Source organism: Clinocottus analis, unplaced genomic scaffold (assembly GCF_023055335.1).
Source record: "Clinocottus analis isolate CAN_PGR_092001 unplaced genomic scaffold, fCliAna1.0.p SCAF_11, whole genome shotgun sequence".
Classification (NCBI taxonomy): domain Eukaryota; kingdom Metazoa; phylum Chordata; class Actinopteri; order Perciformes; family Cottidae; genus Clinocottus; species Clinocottus analis.
Window position 1 is genome coordinate 20,595,022 of NW_027175832.1, and position 18,841 is coordinate 20,613,862.

Here is an 18,841-nt window from a genome sequence, read left to right on the forward strand (position 1 = left end):
AATCTATAACTACATTAATGTTCCTCTAAAACGACTGTAATGTGCATTTACATCTCAATATTAATTTATGGTTTTGTATTATTTTCCTGTTCAATCAAAAGATCTTTTTGTTTTTCTGTTAAAAGTTTTTTTTTGTTTCATTTCTGAAACATTTGATCTGGTTTTATGTTTCTTATGTTTCCTTCATTCTTCACACGCAGCAGTGAGTCACAAGGTTTCACCTTCTGGAAACCACGCCCATTTTAATACCCAGCATGCCCCATTCAGACAATCTTTTGGCATAAAATACATAACCTTTCCATTTTTACACCGAACGACAGTGTTTTGACTGAAACTCCTTCCTAACAGGACAAGACTTTGTTTTATTGTGATTTTAGTTGCAGGTTCTGATTCTTTAGGTCCTAATCTTTCATAAAGGTCTTATTGACGCTCCAGGAGGCTTTATGGGGAATCTGGTTCACATCATGCTGGATGTTCATAGTTATGATCAGATGAACATCGTCGTACTCGGTTCCACGGTTGTCGGCGGGTTGAAGCTCCGTTAAAGCGTTGATTGATGCTTTTAATCGGATGTGTGGACATTAAGGGGAACATAGAACATCATTTTAACCCTTTGAGGCCTCGTTCAGTGACATGAACGACAACAACAACAACGTCTGCATCCTGTTTGTGTCACTGCTGTAAACAGAGCTGCTTCGTGTCCATTTGCTCCTCAGAACAAACAAACCAGTGTTTTTTGACTTCATGGTTTCTTTTGCAACATTAAGCTGAAAAAAGAGAGAATTTGGACATTTAATGGTTTGAACTCAGAGCGGCGGCTCCGCAGCTCGGCCCGTCCTGCAGCCGCGGCTCGGCCCGTCCTGCAGCCGCGGCTCGGCCCGTCCTGCAGCCGCGGCTCGGCCCGTCCTGCAGCCGCGGCTCGGCCCGTCCTGCAGCCGCGGCTCGGCCCGTCCTGCAGCTGGAGTCCAGTGTTTCTTCCTCGTGTTTCTTCCTCGTCTGAACGTCTTCATCCTCCTCGTTCACAGCGTCTGCAGCAGACGAGCTTCTAGAATACTCTGTTTGACTTCTTTTCTTTCAAAAAAGAACAAATGCAAAGAACCATCAGTATTGTATTTATTTGAAGATGTGTGGACGAGCGACTTCTGTCAATAAAGAAATGTGAAAATAATAATAAAGCGTTGTTCCAGAAGCTGCTGGTTGTGGGTTTGATTCTCTGCATCTTAATTATTATATGCATCTTAATTCTATGCATTGTGTATTAACTATTGTATGCATATTAATTGTTATATGCATATTATTATATGCATCTTAATTATTATATGTGGTATAATGATTATATTCATATTATTGCATGCATATTAATTATATGCATAATAATCATTATTATACTAATCAATATTAATTGTTTTATGCATTTTAATTCAATCTCATGTTATGTTGAAAAGTCAGATAAACTAGTGTAGATATTCAAAAATTGTGTTGAAACCAGTTCTAGTAATAAAACTAAAGCAGCAACATCAGTTATTATTCTAGTTTTCATATTTCTGCTTGAGAACTTTACACTAAATATGGAAGAAAAAACAAACAAGATTTCACATTTTAATGAATCTATTTTAGACAAAGCTTTTCCATAAAAACAAAACTTGCAAGGCATGCAGGAAGATAAACGCACAACAACCATGTTAACTCACACCAGCAGCTTCTCTTCTTCTTCTTCTTCTCCTTCTTCTTCTTCTCTCTTTTCAAGGCAGCAGGTTTTCATGCACGTCGCTTCTCAAGCCGTCAAACGTGCATTTCTCAGTTATTATAAACATTATTTTAGTTTGAAACGCTCGATACTGGCCGAACATCGAGGAAACACGAGCTCCTCTTCATCCCTTTGACCTCACAGCGTGTGAAACAACCATCAGCGATTCCATCAGGAAAACAAAATAAAGGTTTTTTTAAAAACATTTTGCACTGAAATACAACGAATCAAAATTCTTCTCAGTGGATCATTTCGCTCCAGAGTTTATTAAACGTGAGGAAAAGAAAGGAAATGAACCCAGAACGTCAACAGGTCGCGGTACGGACGTTGCTCTTGAAGCCCCGCCTGCTGCAGGACGCCGGCTCTGACTCAGCGGACGCGTTGGAGGCGATGAACGAACACAAAGACTCTTCCTCCTCCTCCTCCTCCTCCTCCTCAGCAGCTCGACGGGAGCCGGAGGGAAACCTGGTCAGAGGAGCTGCTGAGGAGGAAACAAGAGAAAAGACCATGATGAGGATTTATGGAAGCTCGTTCCCGACAGTAAAAAATAACATTTCAGATGTTAGAATAAAAGATTCATTTATTTTCTCCTATTTTTTAGCTTAGTCTATTTATTTGTAGCTTTTCTTATTATTATTATTATTATTATTATTATTATTATTATTATTATTATCTGCGCTGTATTGTATGGAAGATAAACACTTAAGCACATGCACATTTACTATTAATATGAAAGGCCATTTTTTTACATTACAAGAAAAGATTTTTCTGTAATAATAACATACATTTAAAAAAAATTTTTTTTTAGCTTAGTCTATTAATTTGTAACTTTTTTCTTCTTCCTGTTATTTCTGCTTTATTGTATGGAAGACGACATAAAAAAACCCATAAAAAACAGAGTGTCACTGAAGAACATGCCTACTTACTATTTCATAATTTTGACTTCCTATCTAATAATAATGACTTTTCATCTCATAAATATGACTCACCGTGGGGATATTTTGATTATCACAGCTAGATTTTAATTTTATTTATATATTTTACTGGCGTGAATTGGCTTCCATACGCCTGCGGCTGAACACCATCCTAAATAAAACCTGTGACGCTGACGCCTCACCTGTCACATCACCTGCTGGATGAGGCCGACCTCCGGGTCGTGTTTGTCGTCCAGGTCCTCGTCGGAGTCTGAACAAGAGACGGAAACACAAGCGGCGAGAAGACAATCGTTTGGTTTCTCCTCGCCATTCATTCATCACGGTTCTCATCACCAGATCTCATATCCGAGCAGCTGGACGGACGCAACGAACACGTCGCCTCTAGGAAAAGCACGTTAGCGAGAGAGAGAGAGAGTTCACGGACCTGCCACGGACTCCGGCGGCGAGTAGAACTGTCCGTCAGACAGAAGAGGACCCGGGCACATGAGCGGCGCTCGCTCGGCGGCGTCGGCGATGCACTGATACCCTGAAACACACGAGGGGGCGGAGCCACGCGAGCTTTAAACGGTGGCAGACAACAACGAGATCTCTGACGAGCAGAAGGAAAATAAAAAAGGGAATAGTCGTCACAGCAGTGATTGACCCTCGGCTAAGCCCCGCCCCCTGGAGCGCACAACGCCACTGACTGCACTCCCCAGGAAATATGATTATTATTTATTTATGAGGGTCTGAAATGTGTTCTAAGGACTTCTGTAGTGAAAACAGCTTTAAGCATAAAATACTTGTATATTAATATTTTTCCTTCCATATCAAGTAATAATCTTTGAGGTACTAATACTTCACTTTTCTGCCGCTTTACAGTTCTTTTTGTTGAATTAAAGAACAACTTAAATACTTCTCCTCCTGGATACTCGGAGTACAGCAGTACTTGCAGTTCTAGCAGTGCAGAAGTACTCTCAGTACTCTCACTATTAGCAGTACTCTCAGTACTCTCAGTACTCGCAGTACTCGCAGTACTCTCAGTACTCGCAGTACTCTCAGTACTCTCAGTACTCTCAGTACTCTCAGTACTCTCAGTACTCTCAGTACTCTCAGTACTCGCAGTACTCGCAGTACTCTCAGTACTCTCAGTACTCACGGTTCTCGTCCTCGGCCTCCTGAGGCAGAACCTTGAAGTCCAGCAGCCAGGTCTCGATCCACGCCAACACGAAGGAGATGATGGGGAGGAGGTACCCGAACGCGCCCTGAGAGAGCAGCTACACACACACACACACACACACACACACACACACACACACACACACACACACACACACACACACAGTAGAATCACTGCAGTGCCTCATGAGTAAATAAATAAATAAATCAAAATATATCTCTGATCATTTTGTTTATACAACTTTTACATTTAAAGATGAAATGATCATAAATAACAACAATTCAGAATTTTATATTGTTATAAAATAATAATAATAATAATATATATTTTCATATCACATATTTAATGACTCACCTTTGATAAAATGACTTTAACGATCAAGAACGCACAGCTGACCGCTGTCGTGACCTGAAACACAACATTCACATCCAGGTAAACAACAACAAACTCACAGACGCTCATACAAAGTACATAAAGTACATAAAGTATGACTATCGCTCTGCAGCGCCCTCCGCTGGCAGCCCAGAGAACAGCAGAGACCAGATGAACTCACTGCGATGGCCCACCAGTGACGCAGCTTACAGACGGCGTAACACAGGATGAGGGAGGAGAACCTGAAGACAGCCAGCAGCTGGAGGGGGAGTAAATTAATGAGCTTATTTTATGTGTGTAAACATTACGATAAAGTATCGTCTCGTTTGTTTCTCTCTCCTGTAAAATATAAACAACTTACAAAGATATCGAAGAAGGAGGCGCGGTAGTCGTAGTGCAGGACTTCAATGTCCAGCTGCTTCTGGATGCCACCGTTCACCTGCACACAACGGGAATATATATATATATATATATATATATATATATATATATATATATATATATATATATATATATATATATATATATATATTTATATATATATTTATATATATACACAAAGCTAGGACCTGGTCAGCTGTCGTGGTCAACGTTACAGTTAAAAGAGGAAGTTTCCAAAATGGAGCAAAAGTTCAACACATAGTGTTCCTGCAAATACAGTTTGTGTGTGTGTGTGTGTGTGTGTGTGTGTGTGTGTGTGTGTGTGTGTGTGTGCTCTGAAGCTGGAGTGTTCTGGGAATGTGTGCTGCAGTAAATAAACCACTTCCTCCTTCAGGGCTCAAAGTTTTACAATGACCTCGACGTCACTCGTTTCCTGTTGAGCGTCGACACGCCAACTGAAACCTTTGTTCTCACGCGGCGCCGCGTGGTCACATGGTCACATGGTCACGTGATCGCGTGGTCACATGGTCACATGGTCACATGGTCACATGGTCATGTGATCGCGTGGTCAGGCGACACCCGAGCGCAGGTAAACTCACGTTGAGCTCTATGATCCAGAGCAAGGTGATGAACAGGAAGTCGAAGGTGACGAAGAGGCAGAAGGTCCTCCTCACGTCCGAGATGCACTTCTTCTCCCCGGCGTCGCACGACTCCACCCTCGCGTAGAGCGGCATGCTGTTGACGGAGCCCCGCCCCCGGCCCGCCAGCCGGGAGTCAGCACTGCTGCTGCATCGGCTGTCCATCTCTGGCCACCACCAGTAACACCAGTAACACCAGTAACACCACTAACGCCACGAGCTGAAGCTCCGCCTTTCCCAAGCCAGCCCCGCCCCGCCGGTCAACAGAAGGTGGCGTCAGAGGAGGCGGGTCATCGGCGCGGGACGGCTTTAGAGAATGGGGACTCGCTCTGTGGAGGTCGATGACATCACTGCATCTGCAGGGGGGAGGGAGGGGCGAGAGGGATCAGAGTGACCTTTGACCTTCCACCAGGAAAACATTGAGACGCTGTCGTGGTTTCAGGGACTCGGCTCTTTTCTGAACACTGAAAGACGCTTCACACACGACAAACTGAACGACAAAGAAGCAAAACAGAACATTTCTGCTGCAGGAGCGGAGAGTGAGTCCTGTAGTGATGTCACTGAGTTATAGAAACTATATTTAATAAAGACCCGTGTTATTGTCTCTGGACAACAAGACAAATTGAGGTGCAGACCCACAATAACATGAACACATAACATAAATCATGAGATTCCTTCAGAGGTCAACACGGGTCACCGCCGAGAAAACAGGAAGTTGTGTAATAAATCGAAAGCGTGCTGAAGAAAGTGAAAGCACGAAGTATTCAGATATTTCACTCAAGTGGTACTACAGCTAAAAATACTGCTATGAGTTGAGTAAAAGTACAAAAGCATTCAAATAAATACCAGAGGTTAGAATACCAGAAGTAAAAGTACTCATTCAAAATCATAAAACAGAAGTATGCGTTCATGTTTTCACCACTTACATGTTGATCAGCTGATCACTGACCTATAACAATAATAACAATAATAATAATCATATATAATCATTTATCAGGAGAATATACTATAGCATAAAGTACCTCGATATTTGAGATAGTACTTGTAAATGTACTTCATGCTAATGTCTCTGCGGGTGAGCGAGACTACATTATTACGTCAGAGCTTAAAAAATTTCTGATTTGAAACGCAAAGTGCCTTGAGGCGGAGAGGAGGCCAACAACAACAACACAACAGCTACACAACAACACAACAGCTACACAACGACACAACAGCTACACAACGACACAACAGCTACACAACAACACAACAGCTACACAACAGTTCATTAGCACACACGGACCCACGACGCGAAGGAACGTGTCCAACAACACCACCGATCAGCTGTGAGACGCCACAATGGCGGAGTTTACCCAGCGGCTCCACGCGTGACGTCACCACCAGCTCGCGCAGCCCGACGCGGTCTTCTCGCCTCGTCTCGCCGCTCAGAGTCGCTCCTCCTCGGCTTCCAGTGGCCGCTGAGCCGCGGGCCGCTTCTGGGGGTTCAGTCTGCGGGCTTCAACCTCAACGCAGCAGGCGAGACGTCCGCTTCCCTTCCGCGAGCTCCGGACCGGATGTTGGCAGCCGGAATATGAAGAGAGGGACCGCGTGGACCGGAAAGGAAAACATCGGTCGCGAAGGACTCTGGGATATGAAGTGCATAAGATGGAGCAGCGGCTTCCGGGTCCCCCAGGCGGTCAGCATGAATATAAAATATAAAATATATAAAATACAATTAAATATACAACACATAATCTATACAATTGAAGATGTATACAATCTAATATATAAAATATATAAATATGAAAAATGTTTAAAATATAAAATATAGAGTGTAAAATATAAAATTAAATATATATAATTAAAAATATAAAATGTGCATATATGTTATATAAGATATCAAATATAACATATATATATCATATATAAAATGTGTAAAAATATATAAAACATATGACATACATAAAATATCAGATATACTATATATATAAAATATAAGGAAAAGTATATATAAAATATCATATAAAACTAGTAGGATTTTACAAGTGTTAAAAAACCTTGTGGAAGTTTCTTGGGGAGAATATTTTCTGTGTTCTATCAACAAGGTGTTTGATAGCTGAATGATCAACACTCTTCTGCTCTAAACATGAAGTCTGTTATTCTCTCATCTTTCATATTTTATACATCAGCTTTGTGTGAAAGCCTGAAATGAAGACAAGAAGACAATACTTTGTTTGTGTTTGTTTATTCATCATAGGTCTGCCAAACAGAAAGATGTAAAAACATAAATAGAACAAGTTTGTAGAATAAATGAAGGTCTGCTGCTTTCTCTCTTCAGAAACATGCAGTGGAAGAGAAACAACATAAAAGCATCAATAGAAATATTCAGACAGTGAGAGCCTCCATGACTAAACACACACAGGAAGGAGCGCCACCTACAGGAACTCAAACATCTACACAACAACTCATGAGAAGAGGTCAAAGCACCGCCCACAATGTTTGATTGACAGCTGATCTCTGGGCAGTGAAGAAACGCCTCAACAATCAACTCTCAGCAACAAACATGGAGACTGAATGAGTTCAAGAGTTTAACCCTCACATGATTTCTGTCAATTTCAGTTTACACAACTCAGCAGTGGATGCATAGCAACAAAATGAAAGTCCAGCATAGAGCGGCTGAGTGAATGTGGTCTGGACTCTGTGGAGGAGAGTCATGGTGTCAGAGACGCTGTAGAAGGACAGAACACCTGCAGTGTGATCCAGGTACACTCCAATCCTGGAGGACTGAGGACCAGAGACGGGAGTATTGACACTGTTGTAACTGTTCTTTTCACAATCGAATGTCCAAGATTCATCATATTTCTTGATGTCCTTGTATGCGACTGCTACATGAACTCCTCCTCCTCTCCACTCCACCTCCCAGTAACAACGTCCAGTCAGACTCTCTCTGCTCAACTCGACTCACTTCACTTCTCTGCTGGTCTGTCGAATTAGAGCTCTCTCATTGGCTGCTGCTCATACAAACGGAATAGGGATGTTTGAGTTGGGACAGCCAGGAGGCTCTTTGGCCCTCTGATGGAGCTCCTGGAGACTTTGAAAAAAAGAAATCCAACTTCTAACAAAGGAAACTAGAAAATGCATTTCCTGCTGAAAATGTGTTGGAATGCTGAAAAGCTTGAAGCTGAAATATTTGAAAACATTTCTGAATATAGCTGAATATAGCTGAACGTAGCTGAAAATAGAGAAAAGGAAAATTACATGCTGAAAAGTGTTAAAGGTCAGAAGAGAGATGGAAAAAGAGAATAAAATTGTCTGTTCCTGTCTGTGTGATAAACGGCACTAATGAGGTCATATGAGTCACCTGTGTGCTGCCAACATCAAATGTTGTCACAGTGATGCATTAAAGGGACTGAAGTTCCATATCTTAAAATGGCGTTAATGCTGAGCAACACCTAACAAACTATCTCAAAACACAGACAACGGTAGCTCCTATTACTTCGCTATCGTTCGTTAAGAGGAAGGATAACTTGATAAACAGATACTCTGAATGAGGTGTCTGTAGTGTAAAAGATGTGTCTTCATGGCGATGTATAAGTCAGGTGCGATGGGAGATCTTTTTGGAGTCAGGATCAAGATGGCGCTCTCTGGAGCAGAGAGGTTTACGTCCATTCACGTTCAGGCAGCTTCAGCCAAATTTGTGAATCTGTGGATTCCTTTGACCTACGTCTACAACAAAACACAATATTTCCTATGTTTTAATATATAAATGATGCCTGAAGAGTGATTAATGAATGGCAAAATACAAATATTTTTTCAAAAATGGTCTGAATAAAGCATAAAACATAAACGTTGACAGTTTAAAAAATATAAATGCTATCAAAAATTCTGAACTATACAGTTATACTAGAAGGTTTTGTCAACATTTTAAAGGTGAATTAGTGTATGTAGATAAAAGTATGCCAAACTTCTTCGTTTTTTAATTTGAAGAAGTTTAAGCGGATTTGAATATTTTCTCCAGAGGATCACATTATTTTTTTTCTTCATAAAAAAGCTTGATAATTCAAAAAGTTGAAAAGTTTGAAATATAAAAAGTCATAGCACCCCTCTCTTACAGGAGCTGAATATTTTGATAGCTGAATGGTTCCTGTAGCTGAATATATGAAGGAAAAGAAGACTTTCAAAATACGTACGAAATAAATATAAAAAGTTGAGTAAATGAATCTCGTGCTAAGCGTCCAGAACCAAAGGGAAGAAGACGCACAAAGATGTTATCATTGTGTGATGTTTCATGCAGTTTTTGAGTTAGTAAGCAAACTGTAGAAATCGGGTTTAAGATGGTGGAAAGCGTTTAGTTTTTCTTCGTGGTCATGTGACGTGAACATCTGCATGTCAGCAATGAGCTGAACCGTAACCCACAGATAAAACACAGAGAGAAATATGAATTAAATATTAATGCAAACGCTTTTATCTTCAATGTGTTCCCTGTTACTTTTGTATTGGTACCTTCCACTAAAGGAACTGAGGACATTCCCACAGTCTTGTTGTGGGAGTTCAAAAAAACAAAAACGTAAGTAGGAGTTTAAAATCTGAGTTTTTGAAGGTTGATTCTGATCCGCATGAAGTCGACTTGTTTTTGACACAAAATCTAAAAAAATGGAGATACTAAATGTAAATAAACACCTTAATATATAAATGTTTGTTTTTAATACACAACTATATAAATAAAACTTTGGTTCAGTTAATCTCACACAGCTGAGGCTGAACTCAGAAGAATCATTCAGGAGACAAGGACAGGGTTAAAGATTCAAAGTACAAGTTTAACAAGACAATGAGAGAAACCAAACGACTGTACTCTAAAAACAACTCCAGCAGTTCTCAGTCAACGACTCTGCTTCTGTCTGAAAAGGTTTCTGATTGATCAACTGCATTCCTGAAGCTCCTCAGTCCACGAAGGACTTCTGCATAAATAACCATCTGAATGAATCCTCCTGTGTTTGTGGAAGACAAAGGAACAGTCCTGACACCAACGAGGACTCTCTCCATCCTGGAGAGGGACGTTAGCAGCTGTTCAAGAGAAGCCCTGCAGACTTCCTGCTCAGCAGCAAACAACAGACACTAATCAAGAAGCACATGAAGAACCAGATCAGCTGATTCTGCTGTTTATTGGTCATTTATATGAAAATATAAATCTGTAGCATTGATTAACTTTACGTTGTTATAATTTAATTAAAAGCATAATTTTATCTCTTCACAACTAATCAACAGAGGTCACACTCAAATGTTTTACTTCCATCAAACTCTTAAAAGGATTTAAGTTTCATTGGCGAATACGATCGATATTAAAACGTCACTTTAAAATATAACTTTGAATGTTCAGTAGGTGAAGCACCAGAATGATGGCTGCTTTTAAGTTGAAGGACAAAAGTTCGACCTCCAGTCAGTGTTGTTTGTCATAAGACAAACAACTACTAACAAAGGAAAGAATTCATTTTAAATGATGAAAATCTACAATGTCTGTAACGTAACGGAGTAGTTTTGCTGACACGGACAGGTTTAAAGCATCAAAGTACAGGTTTAGTGAGACGATGACAGAAACCAAATGGCTGCACTGTGAGAAACTTCAAGTTCTTGATCAATAGATAGAGTTGAGCATCATCTGCATAACAATGAAAGTGTATGGATTGTTTTCTGAGAATATTGCCTAAAGGAAGCATATGTAAGGTGAATAAAAATGGTCTAAGCTAAAAACCTTGTGGAACGCCGGGACTAACGTTTATAAATTCACTGTTTACAAATACAAACTGGGATACTTTTAATGCCAATTGACTGATTTGGTCTATGTAATAGGATGAAATGATCAATGCTGTTGAATGTACGGTCTAACCAGACGTCTGAGATTCTCGGATGAAGAGTGCCTTACAAATAAAATGTATTGTTATTATTATTATTAATAACTAGTAGAGTGATAGTAAAACTAACAGGCTGTTCAAGAGAAGCAGCACTTATTATTTTTATCAAACGATTGAAAGGATTCAAGTTTCACTGGAGGTTGGAAAGAAAAGGTTGGAAGCGTTAGAAAGATGATTTTAAGTTGAAGGACAAACTAAAGTTCAACCTCGAGTCAGTTTTACAATTTCTCCATCAGCTTCGTATAAAACCCTGAAATGAAGTCAAGAAGAAAATATTTTGTTCATGTTTGTTTATTCATTATGTAAACATACACTTTATCCACACAATCAATCAGTTTGACCAGAATGTTAAAGATAATAATGGTCTTTCTCTCTACAACACCAAATTTGACCAGACATTTAGAGCTCAGAGAAGTTTAAATGTTCATGCAGAGAAGTTATACAAAAGCTCCAAAGTCTGCCAAAACGAATACATGCAAATACACATTTCTTTACAAGTTTACAAGTGAAGATAACTAAAATATCTTTGCTGATGAAGGGCTGGAGCATGCAGTGAAAGAGAAACAACAATATAAAAACATCAAAACGTGCTTTTAAGTTCAACCCTGAATGACTTCTCTCTATTTCAGATTACAGAACTCAGCGGTGTCTCCAAAATTGAAATAAAACGACAGTCCGGCATAGAGAGGCTGAGTGAATGTGGTCTGGACTCTGTGGAGGAGAGTCATGGTGTCAGAGACGCTGTAGAAGGACAGGACACCTGCTCTGTGATCCAGGTACACTCCAATCCTGGAGGACTGAGGACCAGAGACGGGAGTCCTGACACTGTTGTACCAAAAGTTATAACTGTTATTGTGACATGTTAATGCCCAAGATTTGTTGTTGTATCCAAATCCAGACACATCCCAGCCCTCTTCTCTGCTGATGTTCTTGTACGCGACGGCTACGATTCCTCCTCCTCCGCTCCACTCCACCTCCCAGTAACAGCGTCCGGTCAGACGCTCTCGGCTCAGGACCTGCTCACATCCAGTGAACCTGTCGGGGTGACTCGAATAACACTGGTGTTGGTTCATCAATGTCGCTTTTCTGTCCCCGTCGGACACGGTCAGCAGTCTGTTGGGTGTGTTTGGATCCAGAGTGATTCCACGGGAATACTCTAAAAATCCTGCTCGGGTCTTGGGCTCTGGCTCTGGTTCTGGTTCTGGCAGTAAAACATCCACTTCAGTCCATTCGTCTCCCAGGAAGTCCTGCAGTTCATCTCTGACTTGTAAAACAGCCGTCGTCACGTCCGCAAAGTATCTCTTCTTCAGTTGCTCCCCGAAATCTGCTGACGTGGTGTTTTCCAGCAGGTCAGGCTTTGGTGTGAAGGTCTTCGTGCACTCAGGGCATCCGTGGTGTTCCTCCTCATCCTCTTCATCCCAGAGGGCTTCAACACAGTCCAGGCAGTAGCTTTGTCCATCGGCGGAAGTCAACGGATCCTTCAGTAGCTCCAGACAGATGCAACAAAAGAAGGCCTCCTCGTCCAGCTTCATTCTTTTCTGCGCCATTTTCTCTCCTCGTTGCACTGAATGAGATTTCTGCTCCCAAGAAGACAACATGTGTTCAGAGTGGCACTGCCCGTGTTTTAAAGGAACAAGAGAGGGGGGGGGCAGCCCTGTGAGAGCAATGAAGCTCCACCATTGGTCGGTTCGGTCGGAGCTCCCTCATTGGCTGTTGCTATTTCAAAATGAATGGGCCTGTTTTAGTTGGTTTTGGGTTTTGTCCCCTTTGATCAGTCAGCTGATCCACTTTGTCGAAACAAATTGTCTGTTTCTCCAAACAAAGCTCCAGCACAGAAAACCTGGTCTGAGATGAAATCATCATGGAGTGAAACAGTAATCCAGATTAACAAACTGTAGCATGATAACGTTGGTGACGTCATATTATTAAAACTTAGTTTTGAGTTTTGCATTTGATGTCACATTTTTTTTCTTCCATTACTGTAACTTGTTTGTTTTGTATATATTTAATTAATAATGATGACATTATTGATGCTACTATTAAAAGATGCTCAATCAATATTAAGCAGAATATACAATGTCTGTACTTCAAAGCACACGTTTGATGATTTAAATAACCATTTATACTTTATAGAAGATAAAACACAATTTAGGTAGTGCTTTTATCTAAATAAACAGCATTGTCAATGATTTTTTATATCATTTAAAAAAACATATTGATTGCCGGAATATTTGTTTAAAATATATAACTATATCAATAAAACTTTGGTTCACAGTTAAGCTCACACAGCTGAGGCTGAACTCAGAAGAATCATTCAGGAGACAAGGACAGGGTTAAAGATTCAAAGTACAAGTTTAACAAGACAATGAGAGAAACCAAACGACTGTACTCAGAGAAACTCCAACAGCAGTTCTCAGCAAACGACTCTGCTTCTGTCTGAAAAGGTTTCTGATTGATCAACGAGGAACCAACGAGGAACCAACGAGGAACCTTCAACCTCACCAACGACGCATGAGTCGTTGGTGAAGTATGAAACTCCACCAACGAGTCATGAGTCGTTGGTGGAGTTTCATTCTCCACCAACGACTCATCATAAATAACCATCTGAATGAATCCTCCTGTGTTTGTGGGACAGTCCTGACACCAACGAGAGGAACGTTAACATGCAACAGCAACAGCAATGTGCAGTTGATCAATGCTACAGAACTGCAGTTGGAGTTTCCCAGAGTACAGTCGTTTGGTTTCTCCCATCGTCTCGCTGGTTGTGTCAGATTAACAGTAAAACCAAAGGTTTTGATTATATAGTTGTATATTTTATTCAACATAAGTTTTTATTCAATGTTTATTGTCCCCTTTTTCAGATTGTGTGTCAAACATGGATGAAGAGATTTCAGAATCAAACTTCAAAAAATAAGTAAAAAATAAATAAGTAAAACTTATATAAAATGTATTTTAAACTCGTGTTTTGTTTAACTCCCACAACAACGTCATGTGTTTCCTCAGAGGAAGATACAGACACAGCTCTAAACGTTTGCATTGAATAATTGTGTCATTGTCGTCACTTTCATACTTGGCAAAGCTGTTTGTGAGATGAAATGACTGTTTGTGTTTACTTTTATCTTCTGTAAAATTTAGATGTTTACTTCAATGATCTTATGATTTTATTATTCACATTTTCAAAAGGTTCCTGTTTTTTGATCACTTCTTAACTTTGTGCCTTGAAGGACATTTATTAAATATTCTACCTCAAGATGATTTGCAGTTTGCTCATGAACTAAAACAAAATTCATGACATTACAAGAAGATAACTTCTGCATGTATCTCCTTCCTTTTGGTTCTGAACATCCAGCACAAGATTCAAACTAATGTACTCAGCAAAACTACTCCGTTACGTTACAGACATTGTAGGATTTCATCCTTTAAAATGAATTATTTCCTTTGTTAGTAGTTGTTTGTCTTATGATAAACACTGACTGGAGGTCGAACTTTTGTCCTTCAACTTAAAAGCAGCCATCATTCTGGTGCTTCCACCTACTGAACATTCAAAGTTATATTTTAAAGTGACGTTTAATATCAATCGTATTCGTCAATGAAACCTAAATCCTTTTAAGGGTTTGATGAAATTAAAACGTTCGCGTGTGACCTCTGTTGATTAGTTGTGAAGAGATAGAAGGATTCTTTGAATTAAATAAAGTTAATCAATGCTACTGGATTGTATTTACACATCAGTCACCAGCAAACAGCAGAATCAGCTGATCTGGTTCTTCATGTGCTTCTTGATTAGTGTCTGTTGTTTGCTGCTGAGCAGGAAGTCTGCAGGGCTTCTCTTGAACAGCTGCTAACGTCCCTCTCCAGGATGGAGAGAGTCCTCGTTGGTGTCAGGACTGTTCCTTTGTCTTCCACAAACACAGGAGGATTCATTCAGATGGTTATTTATGCAGAAGTCCTTCGTGGACTGAGGAGCTTCAGGAATGCAGTTGATCAATCAGAAACCTTTTCAGACAGAAGCAGAGTCGTTGACTGAGAACTGCTGGAGTTGTTTTTAGAGTACAGTCGTTTGGTTTCTCTCATTGTCTTGTTAAACTTGTACTTTGAATCTTTAACCCTGTCCTTGTCTCCTGAATGATTCTTCTGAGTTCAGCCTCAGCTGTGTGAGATTAACTGAACCAAAGTTTGTCTGATTTTTACATTTTAAAGAAATATTTAGACACACAACTCACATCTCAACCAGAGCTGAATGAACACACAACCTGACAATTATGAAGTACTTACAACATAAAACTTCAGACTTCAGATCAAATATGTAATCATTTATTGTTAGAATCATCCGTTCATTTAATAACACAGCTCATACAAATACAAAAAGATACCAGTACTGTATCAAAGGTCCACTGTCAGAGAAAAATACAACAAAGATTTCCATCTTAAGAAAATCACATCGTCATCATTCAAGAGAAAAAATAGAAGGCAAAGTCTCGCAGTAAAAAATGTACAGCCATGTGATTATAATATATATAATATAATAATGTGTATTGCACATTATACCAAAAAAATACATATATAAAAATGAAACCACAAACAAGTGTACACAATATACAACAAGGCACCGTGGGAGAAAACCTGCACGCGTCTTTGGATGGATCTGCCGCCTGCGGAGCTCCAGGAAATGTTGGAGGAAAGTCTCACGGCACCAACGAGCAGCTGAGCGCGTCACGCAGACTACAACACGACGCCACGCAACCCAAACACGCAACCCAAACACGCAACTTCTTGTCATGGCGGTAACGTTGAACAACCGCAGCCGGGGTCGCTTCAGCGGGGCCGTGGTCCACGTCTGCAGCTTCATGGAAACGATGATCTGGCTTTGCTGCATTTTGTAAGAGCGCGACGGCAAAAGCACAAAAGAAAGAGCGTTGTGTTTTATCTGTTTTTACTTTGCATGAAACCAATAAACCAAATGTTGATATTTACTGGAAGTAAGAGACGGATATTGATCCATATCTTACAGTCGACCTGCAGTCACATGAGTCCTGACAGAAGCGAGAGGTTTCAGAGGCTGATTGAAACGCTGCTGGTTCATGAAGGAAATGAGCTTTTATACGTCATATTCATACGAGTTCTGGAGAATCAATTAGGGGACTAAATAATGTGTACTTCTTCACATCGGGAGGAAAAATCATGTCAAATTCAAATAAATGTACATTCTAGATTGATTGTTCAGCGAAATTATTCTCAACACAACGCAAGATATTAAAAGATATTAAAAGTTTGCAACAGAACATCCTGGAGTGTCGCTCCATCTTTACGGCTCGGTGGCGCCCCCTGCAGCCGGGGAACATGTACTGTCTGAGATAAGTCAAGCAAACGCTTTGGGGGTTTGTCTCGAGCAGGCACTTGTGTGACCCCCTTTCTTCTTCTTCTTCTTCTTCTTCTTCTTCTTCTTCTTCTTCTTCTTCTTCTTCTTCTTGAAACTATCAGCAAATCACGAACGACAAAGATCACCACGACCTCTGAAGCGCAGAGTTCACTTCATGAATATTTACAGCGATCAGTCCCAGAGAGTTTAAAGCAGCTCGAAACGCTGCTGACTTTGTAGTTGTTGTTGTTTTTACATGTAGACACACACACACACACACACACACGCACACACACACACACACACACACACACACACACACACACACACACACACACACACACACACACACACACAGTCCATCGTCAGGAGGAAACAGTTAGATTTGAACCTTGCTGGTGATCTCCGGCCTGAGAAACAGTGTAAAAGTTAAATTTATGCAATTTTTTCAGTATTTGAATATTTAATATTTCTACCGATAAATTGTTCGCGTCTTGTATTTTGCTTATTGTGTAATCATCTCTTTCTTTTCCTGTCGATGCCTTCCTTCCATAGTTGTCTGTGATCCACTTGTGGTTTTGGGGGTGAACACAACATTGTGTTATGTTTGTGTTGTTTTTCTGGGACGACTGATTGTTGCACTTTCAGACTTTTTGGTGTTTCTGTGGATCATAAAAGTTTTAGAGGTTGGAGGTTCTGGAAGTCCTTCAGAACGGCACTTTAGTTTAAGAAAGCAGGGTGAGGACCGTTCATGAGTCCTCTGCAGAGTGACGCCGGCGCCGGCGTCCGTGTTCAGTTACGCAACTTTTGAAAAGCCGGCAACCAAAGAAACGGAAGAAAAACAATCATCTGTTTGTCGCTGCAACCTGTCGAGTGTCAGACGCCTCGAGGCCTGGATGACATGGAGTCTCTGGATGGTTTTCAGTCCGGTTGCTTTGCGTTCTCCCTTCACTCACCTGCTGGAAACCTGCTGGAAACCAGCTGGAAACCTGCTGGAAACCTGCTGGAAACCTGCTGGAAACCAGCTGGAAACCTGCTGGAAACCTGCTGGAAACCAGCTGGAAACCAGCTGGAAACCTGCTGGAAACCAGCTGGAAACCAGCTGGAAACCTGCTGGAAACCTGCTGGAAACCAGCTGGAAACCAGCTGGAAACCTGCTGGAAACCTGCTGGAAACCAGCTGGAAACCTGCTGGAAACCTGCTGGAAACCTGCTGGAAACCAGCTGGAAACCTGCTGGAAACCAGCTGGAAACCAGCTGGAAACCTGCTGGAAACCTGCTGGAAACCTGCTGGAAACCTGCTGGAAACCTGCTGGAAACCTGCTGGAAACCAGCTGGAAACCTGCTGGCGTCCAGCGGCCGGCCCGCCGCGCCACAGCTTTGAAGGTCCGGACGCCTCGGATCGTTTCATACAAGTGTTTTTTGGAATGAAACATTCAAAAGCTCCGAGCCTCGTGGTTCGTCTCCAGCGGTCGCGAGGTCAAAGGGTCAAAGGTCAAAGGGGGCGGAGCTCACCAGGCGCTGCACTGGCTGCCGTGGCTGCTGACAGACTGACAGTTACTGTAGCGCTTCTTCACAATCATGCTGATGTAGGCCTTCATCAGCTTGGCGATGTCCATGACCTGCAGAGGAGGAGGAAGAGGAGGAGGAGGAAGAGGAGGAGGAAGAGGAGAAAGAGGAGGAAGAAGAGTCTTTAAACAGCGTTTCAGTTCATCATCTGAATGCTTTTCTGAATCTGTGAGGATTTAAACCTTCATGACAAAATATATAAAAATGTTCTTGTATTTAAATATTTAAATATATATTCATATATATTACATGTATCATCTTCATCATATGGCAATAAAACAATTTAATAAATTTGAATAGAAAGTTCAGCTGAGCTGTGATTTATGTATTTTTCATAGTGGTTCTGATGTCGTCGCTCAGTGAAGCCTCAAGAGGGAAGCCCGTCTCCGTGGAGCCGATATTACATTTAATATAATACATCATATTTATGAGCGTTGAATAGATGACGGACCGTCTGCGTCTCGAACACCAGCTCTCGGCCCTCCACGGCGATCTTGTATGTGTTGGCGAGCGGCGCCCCAAAGGAGAGGATCTGCTCGTACGGGAAAACCTCCAGCGGCCACGGCTCGCCGCGCTGGTACACCGACACGGCGTCGCGGCTGACGCCGAGCCAGAGCTCTGAGGGGAAGACGCCGTCACGGCACTGCAGGAGGAGGAGGAGGAGCGTGTTGAAACATTACACATGCAACAGAGACGGATGTGGTTTCTACAATTCACTAAATGAAAAATCAATTCTTTTCATACCTAATTTTGTCATTTGCAAAAATGAAATTGAGCAAAAATTATATCTAAAAAAG

At 41.2% G+C, this 18,841-nt stretch overlaps 3 protein-coding genes across 4 annotated transcripts in view; all 3 read right to left on the reverse strand.

Moving 5' to 3' along the window:
• Positions 1-1,616: 1,616 nt before the first annotated feature.
• Positions 1,617-6,787, reverse strand: stard3nl (STARD3 N-terminal like). Of its 2 annotated transcripts, none has more exons than XM_068571092.1 (9): positions 6,585-6,787; positions 5,194-5,588; positions 4,575-4,652; positions 4,395-4,472; positions 4,196-4,249; positions 3,821-3,938; positions 3,107-3,208; positions 2,865-2,932; positions 1,617-2,225 (listed from the first exon to the last, which is right to left on the reverse strand). In XM_068571092.1, the coding sequence occupies exons 2-8, from the start codon at positions 5,395-5,397 to the stop codon at positions 2,868-2,870; spliced, it is 699 nt and encodes a 232-aa protein (XP_068427193.1). In that variant the 5' UTR covers positions 5,398-5,588; positions 6,585-6,787; the 3' UTR covers positions 1,617-2,225; positions 2,865-2,867. The 2 variants fall into 2 exon arrangements, with proteins under 2 accessions (XP_068427193.1, XP_068427192.1); XM_068571091.1 differs by having other exon boundaries at positions 1,617-2,228.
• Positions 6,788-11,740: 4,953 nt separating this feature from the next.
• LOC137802962 (tripartite motif-containing protein 16-like protein) lies at positions 11,741-12,667 on the reverse strand. The gene has a single exon (XM_068601191.1). The coding sequence runs from the start codon at positions 12,665-12,667 to the stop codon at positions 11,741-11,743; it is 927 nt and encodes a 308-aa protein (XP_068457292.1).
• A 5,088-nt stretch (positions 12,668-17,755) lies between these two features.
• Positions 17,756-18,841, reverse strand: part of myo10 (myosin X) — a 43,123-nt gene continuing 42,037 nt past the window's right edge. The window contains exons 41-42 of the mRNA XM_068601204.1: positions 18,496-18,687; positions 17,756-18,097 (exon numbers count right to left, since the gene is read on the reverse strand). Of these exons, the coding sequence (XP_068457305.1) occupies positions 17,987-18,097; positions 18,496-18,687 (303 nt within the window). The 3' untranslated portion in view covers positions 17,756-17,986. The remainder of the gene's footprint in view (positions 18,098-18,495; positions 18,688-18,841) is intronic.

Bases quoted from the DNA above. Each gene is read 5' to 3' on its own strand.
- stard3nl (XM_068571092.1), bottom strand. From the start codon at position 5,397: ATGGACAGCCGATGCAGCAGCAGTGCTGACTCCCGGCTGGCGGGCCGG. The intron at 3,939-4,195 runs GTGAGTCATTAA...GTGTGTGTGTAG, and splicing joins TTAAAGTCATTTTATCAAAG to CTGCTCTCTCAGGGCGCGTT. The intron at 3,209-3,820 runs GTGAGTACTGAG...CGTGTGTTTCAG, and splicing joins GGAGGCCGAGGACGAGAACC to GGTATCAGTGCATCGCCGAC.
- LOC137802962 (XM_068601191.1), bottom strand. From the start codon at position 12,667: ATGGCGCAGAAAAGAATGAAGCTGGACGAGGAGGCCTTCTTTTGTTGC.